We start from the raw sequence: 12,391 nt of genomic DNA, 5'->3' as shown, positions 1-12,391 counted from the left end.
TTAACCTTTCGACATATTTTTTAAAAAATTCCAATGTTCTTAGTTTCATCATTAGATATTGATTCGGGTGCTACATAAAAACAGCTTCGTAGTAACTCATGAAAGAGATTCAGATCTACAAAGTTCCATTATTAACATACCTAAATTTGATTAGCATCTCCTAGTCCTCATTTTGTTGACACAATTCAACTGATAAATATGAACAAGATTAGTCTAAACAAAGTACAGACTGAGTATCTCTTATCAGAAATGCCTGGGACCAGAAGTGTTATAGATTTCAAATTTTTTCAGATTTGGGGATATTTGCATATACACAATGAGATATCTGGGGATGGAACCCAAGTCTAAATATGAAGTTCATTTGTTTCATATATGCCTTATATACATAGCCTGAGTATAATTTTATACAATATTTTAAATAATTTTGTGCATGAAACAAAGATAGGGCATTTTTACTGCAACCCATCACATAAGGTCAGGTATGGAATTTTCCACTTGTGGCCTCATGTTGGCACTCCAAAAATTTTGGATTTTTAAGCATTTCAGATTTCTGATTTTCAAATTAGGGATGCTCAACCTGTACTAGGACTATGGACCACTTTCATAACTCATATTGCTATTTGTTACTTGCTAACAGAATTTTCATAGACTTTGGGCCCAATGAATCAATTAATATGAACATTAGCAGAAAGATGTGTCTATATGAAACAATGTCTAAAAAAGTACTCCGTTAAGTGCCTGGCATACAGTTAAGTGTTCAACAATTATTAAATAGATGTAAATGATATATGATTATCACCATTGTCATATTAGACTTGAATGCACCTTTCTGCATATTTGGAAACCTGTGTATCTCTGCTAAGTACAGATGTGACAGTAAAATATTTGTCAAGAGTTCATTATCAAGTCTACTTGCTTTTAGATTTAAACTTTATTTCAGTGATTATAAATACAAAATAGTTTTATTCCAGATTTGAGGTAATCCAGCACATCCCACACTTAACCAATGATAAATATAATAAACTGGATCTTTCCATTTACTTAATAGCAACTTTACTGAGCTACTAAACTGTAAAATTTAGTTTCATAATGAAACCACTTAAGTTGGTCATATAACATAGTAATAAAATCCAGAAATACTTTTCTTTAGCAAGTTTAGAAATAGGATTTCATTTGCCTCCAAAGGACATAGCATAGTATCACCATCACTGATTAAATTCTTTCCATATGCACAGAAACTAAAGAAAATAAACAGCTCAATTTTTATTCCTAAAACAAATTATTTAATCCATTTCAAGTATTTCCCATAGTCATAACTTGATTTTTAAAATAATTCACAAACCTGATCTAAATCACTGAAGTTTATCCGCTGTTTAAGTTTCTCTAATTCTGCCTGCTCTGGGACAGACATCTGAGTCATATATCTACTGTGTGGAAACGTATGTGGAGTCTTTGTTCTTCGCCTTCCAACTCCTGGTGATGACTCCGGAGAAATATCATTAGTTACCCTTTTATCACTTTCTACACCAAACTTTTTCTTATTCTTTTCTGATGATCTATTTGCTTTCTTCTGTTGGCCACTCCAATCCTTTAAAAAAGTAAAAGCACAAGTTGATCTGGCCTCTATCAAACCAGGAAAATAATTTGGTATGCTTAAAAAATTTTGGTCTTAAAATTAAAAATGACAAAACATTTTTCACGTTAAGTATATATGCTTAGAGACAATTATTTACTTCTATTAACCCATTTTTCCCTCATTACATTTATCCTAATTTTATAGCCTATCCTTTAGAAATAGATTACTTTCCTATCATAGATCATTAATAAATACAAATCCCCAAATCCCAACGCTACAGTCAATTTGAATATTTTCAAAGGCGTATTTAAAAATTATTCTTTCCTCTTTATAAATTGAAAAGCGAAATAAATTGTACATACCTTTACTGGCCACCCTTAGCTTTAAGTCAGTATGTATAGTAAAAAGGATACCGATCCAGAATCAACCTGGGTTCTAAAGTGATTACTGTTTACTGAAGAAACACTCCATTGTGTGACCCTAGTTTACTTAACTTCCCATAGTCTCAATTTCCTAATCTCTAAAATAGTGTCACCTTTAAAATAGGATTAAAACATACATAAAACATCTAGCTTAGTATTTAGTGTCTAGCATTTAGTAAGCATTAAACATGGCTATTATTATTTTATAGGCAAAAATGTACTACATGATAATATCTAATATGGAATGACAAAGAGTACTTACTGTCTTAACTAGAAAACATCTTTATTAACTTGGCTATAGCCACATAATCTAATTCATTCAATGAAAAGGTCTATAATTCCTACGTTATCCATACTGGAAGAGAATCTTTTAGTTACTGCTATAGTAGAGCCACTTGGGATATTTTTCTTATTTATAACAAAATTCCCTTCTCTATGAACTGTCTCTCCACCCAATCCATGAGTGGGTGGCTCCTGCCAACCTTTCATACTATTTAATCCATCCCTATCCTGGCCATAGATTATTGGAAAAAGAAATGCATATATAATCTAAATTGGGATAATCATACTTTAAAATTTAAAATTGGAACTAGGAGATAACCAGTCAGTATTTTTAATAGCAGCCAAAGCTGAAAACTTGAGAATGATGGGACAGCCACAGTACAGCATGTGGACCAGAGGAGGAGAGAAAGCTGGTCTGTGAAGAGAAAGTTGTGTTAGGCAGAGGCACTCAGAAGCAGAGTTAGGCTAGTGAAAAAGTAATTCCTGACAACTTTCTAGTTCCTTTTTCCAGTCCCTTCCTAAAACCCAGCTGTATTCCTTTAACATGGTTTCCATAAAACACCTTTATATCCTTTTAATAAATCTGCTTTTTTGGTTTAAGCTAACTCAAGTTGATTTCTGTTTCCTGCAACCAAAGTGTTTTCAACTAATATAATGTATAGCCCAGTGTCCCTTAATATCTTGGCCAGCAAGTATTTACAAAGAGTTTCAGTGAGTTAGATTTGGTCAGGGGAAAGCTGCATTTTAATACTAGTGGTCAGCAATACACCATCAATAGTAAAATATCATACCATATTGTTGAGTCGGTCATCAACACTTTCATTGCTCCAGTTTGGTAAATCCGGATCATTCATGCTGTCTTCAAAAGGACCTCCTCCTGTGGCCATACTGGCTGTAACAATTCTCTGTGAAACAAGTAAAAACTGGTTTTTAACACACAAAAACAAACTTCAATTTTTAAGTCATTCCATGAAGTTTAGCAATATAAAGGAATCTCTAAAATGCTGATTTTATAACTACAAAGAGGCACGCTAAACCACACATCACAAATTGATTAGCTGCTATCGATGTACTATATTAACATGAGTTAAGTAGCTAGAGTGATGGAGAAGGGAAGGAAAACTTCTGAATACATACTATGTACGTTGGCCTGCATGCTGTAAGATTACTTAGTTTATCCAACACATTCTTAAAAGGTAGAGCAATGAGGTAAGAAGGAAATTATATACAGCTAGAACCAGAACTTCTCTTAGGAAAGAAATACAGTATCTCTGTTTTGACAATGACCTTGGTATAAAGGTCATACCCTAAGGACATGGGCATTAGTTTTGTGCCAAAGATTCAAAAAGGGTAGACCTGCTCTGCATGAAACAAAGAGAACGTTTTGATTTTAATAGGAAGGAAGGTACACCAGAATGGCAAAAAGATGATGAGAAGGTGGAGAGAGAGAAGCAGGACTGGGTGGGGCAAATGGCCAATATAATCCAAGAATGCAGTGGCTAAAAGACATTTTAAGAATAGTGATGCTTATTGCCCTACTTTAATTTGCATTACTGCTATCTCATAGCCATCCCTAAATCTTGGTAAAGACTACCAAACTCAAATGTTCCCCACAAAAAATAAGTGGGATTTTTGTTCATGTATATGAAAAATCAAGAAAGGGGCTGAATTTCATACCTGAGTCAAAGAGATGAAAAACAGAAGCAGCAATGGTGGAAGCAGAGGTTCAGTGCAGAGATGGTCATGAAAAAATAAGATTTCTACACAATCTTATGGAAAACTTTGGATTTCCACTAGCTGTGGATTTGTACAGGTTGAACGGGTGTAGGTGAAGGAGGAGAGGTTGAGATAATTTTATCTAAAATTCAAAGGGCAGGTAAAGCCATTAAACTACAAACAAAAATGCTAACATTCCAAAGAGATACTTTTGCCGAGGTCATTCAGCTAAAAATGGCAAAAAGAAATACAAATTGTTGCTCTGATTCTAAGATCCTAACTGATCCCATTAACTACAGAATCCCAGTGGGATTCTTCTTGAAACTTGACAAAATGATTCTAAAATTCATCTGGAAGAATAAATAAGTGAGAAAAAAGTTTTTAACATCTTAAAAATAAAACCAAGAGTAGCAATAGAGGTCAGGAGGATAGAAGAACTAATCCAAGTTTCAACCACGCTGTCCAAATGGTTAAATTAGTACCAGCCCAAGAACAAAAATTCTCCAATATACCCAACAGCAATATTTAAAAGTTAATCACAGGTAACATTTATTTTGCTTACTATTACATATATGCTAATCACTACATTAAATATTTTATGTCCATATCATTTAATTCTCACAATTCCATGATGTGGAGTGTTCAATTGATGGGGCAATTTACTAACAATTTTGAAAAATGTTTATTTAGAGCTTTAACAGTTTTTCCTTAACTATTAACAGTATTCTTCATTTCAATCACAGAACACAGAAAAATGATCTGAGTCATTATTTTCTCAATTCTGCCAGGGACAGTATATCTAGTACCATCTCAGACACACAGAAGTTAATTCACATTAAACAACAGATGCCTTAGAGCATTAAAACTTAATTCTCTCCCAATTGAGAAAGGCTGCCTTATAACACCAAAAGAGTGAGCAAATTAAAAATAGATATGATCTTTAAATATCAAATAAGCTTTAAAAAAGACAAACAAGCAAATAGAATGGACTTACTAAAGACTTACTTTAGTAAGAACAGAGATCTTACTAAATTTAGAACATAAAGAAAGAAAAAGTTCAACAGATTTTGTTCACATAAAAGTAAACAAACAGTAAATGACAAACTGGGGGAAAAAAATCTGAAAGAAATACAAAGTACACAGTCAATATAGAACATGAAAGAAAAAGTTCAACAGATTTTGTTCACATAAAAGTAAACAAACAGTAAATGACAAACTGGGGGAAAAAAATCTGAAAGAAATACAAACTACACAGTCAATACCTTTATCATATGAAGAACTTGTCTAAAAAAACAAGCAAAATAAGCTCAAACAAGCAATTTACAAAAAAAAACCTAGTAAATACAAAATAATAAGAATGTATAAAGTCCAGCTGCAATAAATATTCCCTTAAAATAAGGCAGTATTAAATTTGCTAAATTTCATATAAATTACATATTACCTAATCCTGATGACAGCAAAATGAAACTAGAACTCTCAGACACTATAGTAAGAACGTAAACTGGTAAGCATAACCTTTCTGGAAAGTATTTTGGCAATACTACATCAAGAACTAAAACTGAGTTCTTGACTAATTCCTTCTCTCCGTATCTAATCTAAGAAAAAAAACCTTAAATATGGGGGAGGAAAAACTATAATGAGTTGTTTATTATTCAATTGCGATAAATTGAAAAATAACTAAATGTCAAATGACAAGATGAATGCTACTAGGCAAACTGTCCTACACCCACGGGGCAGAATACTAAGTATTCTTCAAAACATTTAATTATGAAGGCTGGATAAATATTGCCTGTACTGATAATGTGGGAAAAATCATACAAGAGGGAAAAAAGCAATATGAAAATTGTATCTAGTTTTTTTTAAACAAAAAATTAAGAAAATATATCAAAATACTTTCATGAAAGCAATTATTAGGGTAGGAATGTGATGAGTCTTCCTCTTTTCTGTGTCTTACATTTTCAGCAATAGTTTACATTATTTTTATTCTAGAAATAATTTTAAAACTTTTTAAAAAATTAATACCCTTAGAGAGGTATGTTCAGTAAACTGAAACAACTCATTTAAATGAAACATTTCACAACTACTGTTCTCTAGATGTACTGACATAATATGTAACATTAAAGAAGTGAAAAAAATAAACATGCAACAAGTGATACCATACTTAAAAGTACTCAAAGCAAATTGTTTTAAAATGTAAATTAGGAAGGAAAATATATCGACATTCATAAGATTTCTCAAAGACAATAAATACCTCTCCCTGTAAGAGTTAGAAAATAATGGTAAGTCATTTCTCTTTTCTCCATGCTAACCACTCTAAACACCTGAAAGTCACCATTAAAAATACAGGATCTCTGCCTTCTAAATTTTATTCTTTAGGCACATTAATATAAACTAGTATTTAGAAGTACAGAAAGACTTCCAACAATCAAAAGACTAGGGATGTAGAGAAGATCAATTCAAGTAAGATTTCTGCAGCAGAATCAACAGAACTTGGTGACTATAGCTCCCCTTATCCTAAGCTTCACTTTCCAAAATTTCAGTTATCCGTGATTAATCATCACAAAATAGGTGAGTACAGTACAATATGATACTCTGAGACAGAAAGAAACCACATTCATTTAACTTTTATTACTATATGTTGTTTTAATTGTTCTATTTTATTATTAGTTATTATTGTTAATCTCTTCTGGGCCTAATTTATAAATTAAACTTTATCACAGGTATACACATACAGGAAAAAACATATATACAGAGTTCAGTACTATCTGTGGTTTCAGGCATCCACTGGGGGCGGGTCTTTGGAAGGTATCCCCCGTGGAAAAGGGCAGATTACTGTATTAGCATGTGGGAGATGAGGAACTAAGGAGTTAAAGGATGAGCCTGAGGTTTCTAGCAATTGGGTATGTGACGACACAGGCAAAATGATTAGAAAAGGAGCAAGTTGTTGAGAGAAGAGGATGATGAGTTCGGTTTTGGAAATGTTGGGTTTGAGATGCTTATGGTATATCCAATTACATTTTTCCAGTGGACAAATACTGATCTATCTCTCAAGAGAAATCTGGGCTGGAGAGAGACCTGCAATTCATTCACTCATAAAAGTACGTGAATGGCACAGAGGGCTCAGGGAGAAGACAAAAAGAGAAGATTAGATCTTAAAAGACACTGTATTAAAGAGAAAGGCACAGGAAAAGGACACTGAGGTGTAACAGAAAGACAGGAGGGAAACCAGGAGACTGTGCTAAGAGAAGAAAAGTGTATTGAGGAGGGTGTGATAAGAAACCAAATGTTACCTTGTCAAATAAGAGAAGTTATGAGAGATGTCCACTTGTATTTAGCAATAAGGTTACTGTTGACCTGGTAAGAAATTTCAGTAGAGCTGGTGAGGGTCAGTACCAAAAATGGAATGCATTATTGAGAGGAAGGGGAAAAAATAAAGGAACTCATCAGGTAACATTTTTAAGGAATCAGTCTACGAAGGGAAGCAAGCAGAGACGATCAAGAACAAAGTTTTATTAGAATGGAAGTATCTCGAGCATGTTTAAAATTTTTTGGGAAAGAGGGAGATACTAAAAATGCAGAAGAGGAAAGAGATAAGCAAATAGCATGTGGCGTATGAGAAAATGGAAGCCATTGGGATCCAGGGCAAAAGAAACATGATTGGCTTTAGACAGGAAGAGGAACACCTTTTTCACTGAAACAAAAGGAAAGAAAAAAAGGACGGAATGAATAGGTTAGAAGCTGGTTGGGAGATTTGGTAGCTGGAAGTTGAGGGAGTTCATAAGTGATATCAACTAGGAAGGACTGTCCATTAAATATGAGAGGGTGAGATGGCAGTGTCTGAGAGATCTGGGAAGAGCAGGGAACAGAGAATGACTATGGGCAGCACTAAGGACTCAGGTGAAACGAAAGACTATTCATTGGTATCACTAACATGCACTGCAGATATTTTTTTCCAGCAGTGCTCATAAGCCTCAATAAAACACTCCACTGAATCCACCCAAAGTTGGGATTTTGCCAGGCAGGTTTAATAGAAAGACAGTAAGACAAGAAAGCTGAAGCTATTAGAAAATGATGCAAGTGATGGATGATATAGAATGAGCAGCTGAATGGGGATAAAAATAAAATTCTTCTACTTTAAACAAGCACTTCCTTTCATACTTTGTCCTACTAAATGAAGCTGAAACTATAATCTGTAAGTCTCATTTAGCTATTTTTGACAGCCTTACTGGGATTCTTTACCTTATTTACAAAGATATAAAATGAAAACTCACTACAGCAATTTTAAGCTATTTTCAGTGATTGATCTTTTTGAAGAAAAACCCTGTTATAGGATTCTTACTATAAAGAAGTATTACATATGTCTATGTAGAATATCACTGTATTAATTACCATGATATGCCTATGACTAAAGTTTACCTTTGAAATAGGAACACAAGGTGAAGAAATTAAAAAAAAAAATCAAGGAATCAAAAAATTATTTTCCTAAAATCTTTAAACTTTAGATATTATTTCTCAAATGGCATTAAATGACTCAACCACATCTGGAAATATCTACTCAAGACAGTCTTGCATTTTTCTTGATAACAAGTAGCACATGATTTTATTTTCCCCTTCATTACCTGTTTTCATGACCTGAACATTTGCAATGATTTTTCTAAGACTTTGGTCTCAATTCCAATGTCTATCTCATCTTCTCTAATACTTTTTTTTCTACTCTGAACTGGTAATTTGTTCAAGATCCTAAACTTCTAAAATTCTTTTTTCTGATCATAAGTTCTTGCATTCTACTTCTCACTTCTCATTCCTGCTGAACCTACTGTTGGCCCTACTGCATATTACCATTCCCTTGATCAGTTCTCTCTCCCTGAATGCATTAATACCTTGCATCCTTACTGAAACCCAAACCCAAGTAAGTCATTCTTGACTTCCCCATCCATTCACCCAACTCAATTCTGGATAAACCCCACTACCTGCTTTTTCTGCTTCTACTCGCAAATTGTCAAAACAGTGGAGAAATAGTCATAAAATGGCATGAACTGTGTCCACTAATAAGGTATACTATACTACACACACGCACACACACACACACACACACGCACAAAAATACTTTCAAACTCTAAGTTTACTCCATGAGGTAAGGCACCTTGTCTGTCTCACTCATTGCCATATGTCTAGTACTTTACAGTCATTACACAGCACGTTGTAGACACTCAATTAAATTTGTAAAAATGAGGGTATCGCTATGTATCTCTTGTTGGCTTCTTACTGAATTCCCCAGTGTAATTATCCCACACCTTTTCTAGTTTTTTTATAAGTCTCAAATCCACTTGCCTCCTTCAGGAACGAATGGCCAAACCCCTATTGCAAAAACCCAGGTCTTCCAATGTGAGTTAACACAATTACTGTTTTTTTTATTCCTCTTACCCATCTTCTCTAATGTGCTAAAAGGAAAACTATCACTGATTTTACAATTCTATTTTACAATGCCTATTATACACCAATCACTCTAGTGTTAAAAACTCTCATATACACACTCACATTTGACCTTTCCCCTGAGTTTAATATTTCTTGTCCTATTTTGTTATAATGTTCCAGTTTAAAAAACAAACAAAAAAACCACTAAAACACTGAGAATTACAATTAAGATATAAATCAACTACCAATTTTTATTTTCTCATGATAGTCTCATTTCGGGTCCTCATAGGGGAGCTAAAAATCTGTCTGCTTTTGTAGAAAGCAAGATACATATTAAACAAATTTTGGAATGGATTTTCTCAAAATTTTAACAGTAAATTGAATTCAGATTCCTTCTGAGGTTTGTTTTTAAAAGAACACTTATTTCTAAATGCTTTTTATAAAATTTCTTCTCATTCTCACCCTTTAGTTATTTAATTTTTTTTCCCCCCAGCGATAAGGTCTCACTCTGTTGCCCAGGCTGGACTGCAGCGGTGTGATCACAGCTCACTGCAGCCTCAATCTCCTGGACTCATGGGATTCTCCCACCTCAGCCTCCCAAGCAGCTGGGAGAATATCTTTATATAACCAGCATATGACAATGTACTATGAACAAAAACTAATGTTTAAAGTAATTTTAGACCACTAAAAGAATACAGTTAAGGTATAACAGGTTCAAGAAGGAGTTCACGAATAAAAAATAAACAGCCAATTAATAAAAATTGTAGAAGAAAATAACTTTAGATTAAAAGGGTTTGGAAACAGAGGCTATTCGAAGAGTTGTTATACGACAAATTCAAACTCACATGGGCTGAAGAAATTCTGTGAAGACAAATTTCAAGAAGTACTGCATAAACCATTCTAGTGTTTAATAATTAGGAATGGTATGGCTCTTTTCTGAGAAAGGTGTGAAGGCAGACCAAAGTGGCACGCCAAAAAGCAGGCAAACAGGGTAGCAAACCCAGAACGTTTACTAAACAGAGAGGGTCCTCCATCGTGTACTGTTACTTTGATATTAATAGCAGTCTCCATCATAATCTCCTTCAACTATAATACAAAGGCCAATTATATATATAAAAAATGATGTCAAATTACCTGTTTAGAAACTAGTTTTTGCAGCTCAGAAACGGCTCCTTTCCTGCTCCACACTTCAAAGCTGTTGCCTGCTTAGGATTTTTTTAAAAAATCACTTTAGTAAATTCTTTACTTACACTACGAAGTATAACAAATACATTATGTATGGTTTAAAATATGTTTAGAAAATCAACAGAAGAGGAAAAATACATTTTATCAACATTTTAAATTCAAGTTACCTCAGTCTTCTTAGAAAATGTGATATACATATATGTTTAAATTCCCCAAACTTCTAAAATCCTACCAAACAGCAAAGTGTTATCGTAATACCTACTTTGGAATAGTATAATGAAAATGGTTAACGCTAACTATCATTTAAAAATCCATGCCAAAATTTACTTTTCTGATGTATCAAGTCAGTAACTTCCTGTCACTCAAACTATTTAAGAACTTTGTGTACCTGATGATAAAAAAATGTTTGCTTATTTAAAAGCTAGCTACTGTCCTTCATCATAAAATACCCTCGTCACATGAACACAAGATTTACCTTCAGTTCAAAACCTCGATATTGCAATGGTGCTCAGTGGCCCCGGCAGGAAGGTGATAGGGAAAGAAAGGAGCAGGGCACCCGAAGCGCTGTAACACCCACTCCAGTAACCAGAGAACCCGAGAAGGCGGAGTCTGGAAAGCGGTTATGGGGCGGGGGAGGTAGTGGCGCCCCAAAAGCCCGCTTCTTCCAGCGCCCAAACACGATCCGTCACTGGCAGGACACACGACATAGACCTCAAACCGACCAAAACCAAATCAAAAACAAAAAACAAAACATAAAACATTCAGACTAGGCAAACTCCCGAGGAGTGGGCCGCGGGATAAAAAGTTCGAACGACCAGCCTCCCTGGAGGGGCCTAAAACCTAATCCCCGAACACCAGTTTCTGCAAAGCAAGCTACGTTTGCCAAATCCCACCTGGCATTTGGTTTTCCTGGATCCCAGGCCCATTCTAACTAGATCTGCAGTAAGGAAGGGATGGAGAAGGGGGCAATGGGAGGGGGCTGGGCGAGCGCTGTTAAATTAACATTCCCTTCCCCGAGTATAAACAAACTACCTCTCTGCCGAAGTCAGGAACGCCTCCCCCGGCCCTTCGGCTCCAAGAAAACCAGAGACAGCAGAAATCCTGCTGCTCACAGCGCAACTTAAACTCTCAAGAGTCGCCTCGCTCCTCATCCGCCCTTCTCCACCCGAAATTCTGGACATGGAGAGCCCCACAGAATGGAATTTGAGGGAGCGCGGTCATGGGGACTATGGCTACCAAGGCCTCTTTCTTTGAGAACTCGACCCCGTGCCCCTGGCACCCAAACCAGAGCCCCGCTCCGCCTCCTCCACCCGCAAAGGGCATTCCCGGAGCACCCGGGACGCAGGCCGGCCTCCTCCCCAGGGCCAGAAAGAGAGGGGCAGGGAGGCAAGAAGGGGATTCTGCAGTCGCCAACGCGTCCCCAGAGGCTCACCCGCAAGATCGCGTCGGCCGGTCCCTGGGGAGGGGGCGGACTGTCCGCCTGGGGGACGTGAGGGGGCCGCAAGAAGACCAGGAGCCTACAACGGAGGGATGGGCCCAAGGCCAGGCCCAACAGGGTCAAGTGTCCCGGAGCCGTTACTCTCCCGCCCCTGTGGCGCGCTGCCCTCGGTTGCCAAGGGCTGGAGACGCGCAGGCATTACCTGTAAACGAAGCAGCCTCTCCTGTCAAGGGCGGAGTGGCGGTCAGCCCCCACGACCCACCCCCCGGCAGCGGTCCTCCCTGCGAAACCACAGCAGAGAGGTCCACACGTTGCCTGGCTGCCTCGGGCCCAATGGCCGCCCTTCCCACCTCAGCT

General features: G+C 36.4%; 1 protein-coding gene across 1 annotated transcript in view; it reads right to left on the bottom strand.

Annotated features, from left to right (window-relative positions):
* The window catches only part of PCM1 (pericentriolar material 1), an 84,659-nt gene extending 74,052 nt beyond the window's left edge, over positions 1–10,607 (bottom strand). Inside the window, exons 1-3 of the mRNA XM_012662908.1 lie at positions 10,546–10,607; positions 3,072–3,185; positions 1,343–1,588 (exon numbers count right to left, since the gene is read on the bottom strand). Of these exons, the coding sequence (XP_012518362.1) occupies positions 1,343–1,588; positions 3,072–3,167 (342 nt within the window). The 5' untranslated portion in view covers positions 3,168–3,185; positions 10,546–10,607. The remainder of the gene's footprint in view (positions 1–1,342; positions 1,589–3,071; positions 3,186–10,545) is intronic.
* Positions 10,608–12,391: the final 1,784 nt, after the last annotated feature.

Source organism: Propithecus coquereli, unplaced genomic scaffold, assembly GCF_000956105.1.
Source record: "Propithecus coquereli isolate 6110/MARCELLA unplaced genomic scaffold, Pcoq_1.0 Scaffold79, whole genome shotgun sequence".
In the NCBI taxonomy this organism is placed as follows: domain Eukaryota; kingdom Metazoa; phylum Chordata; class Mammalia; order Primates; family Indriidae; genus Propithecus; species Propithecus coquereli.
This window is presented reverse-complemented; position numbering and strand designations above follow the sequence as displayed.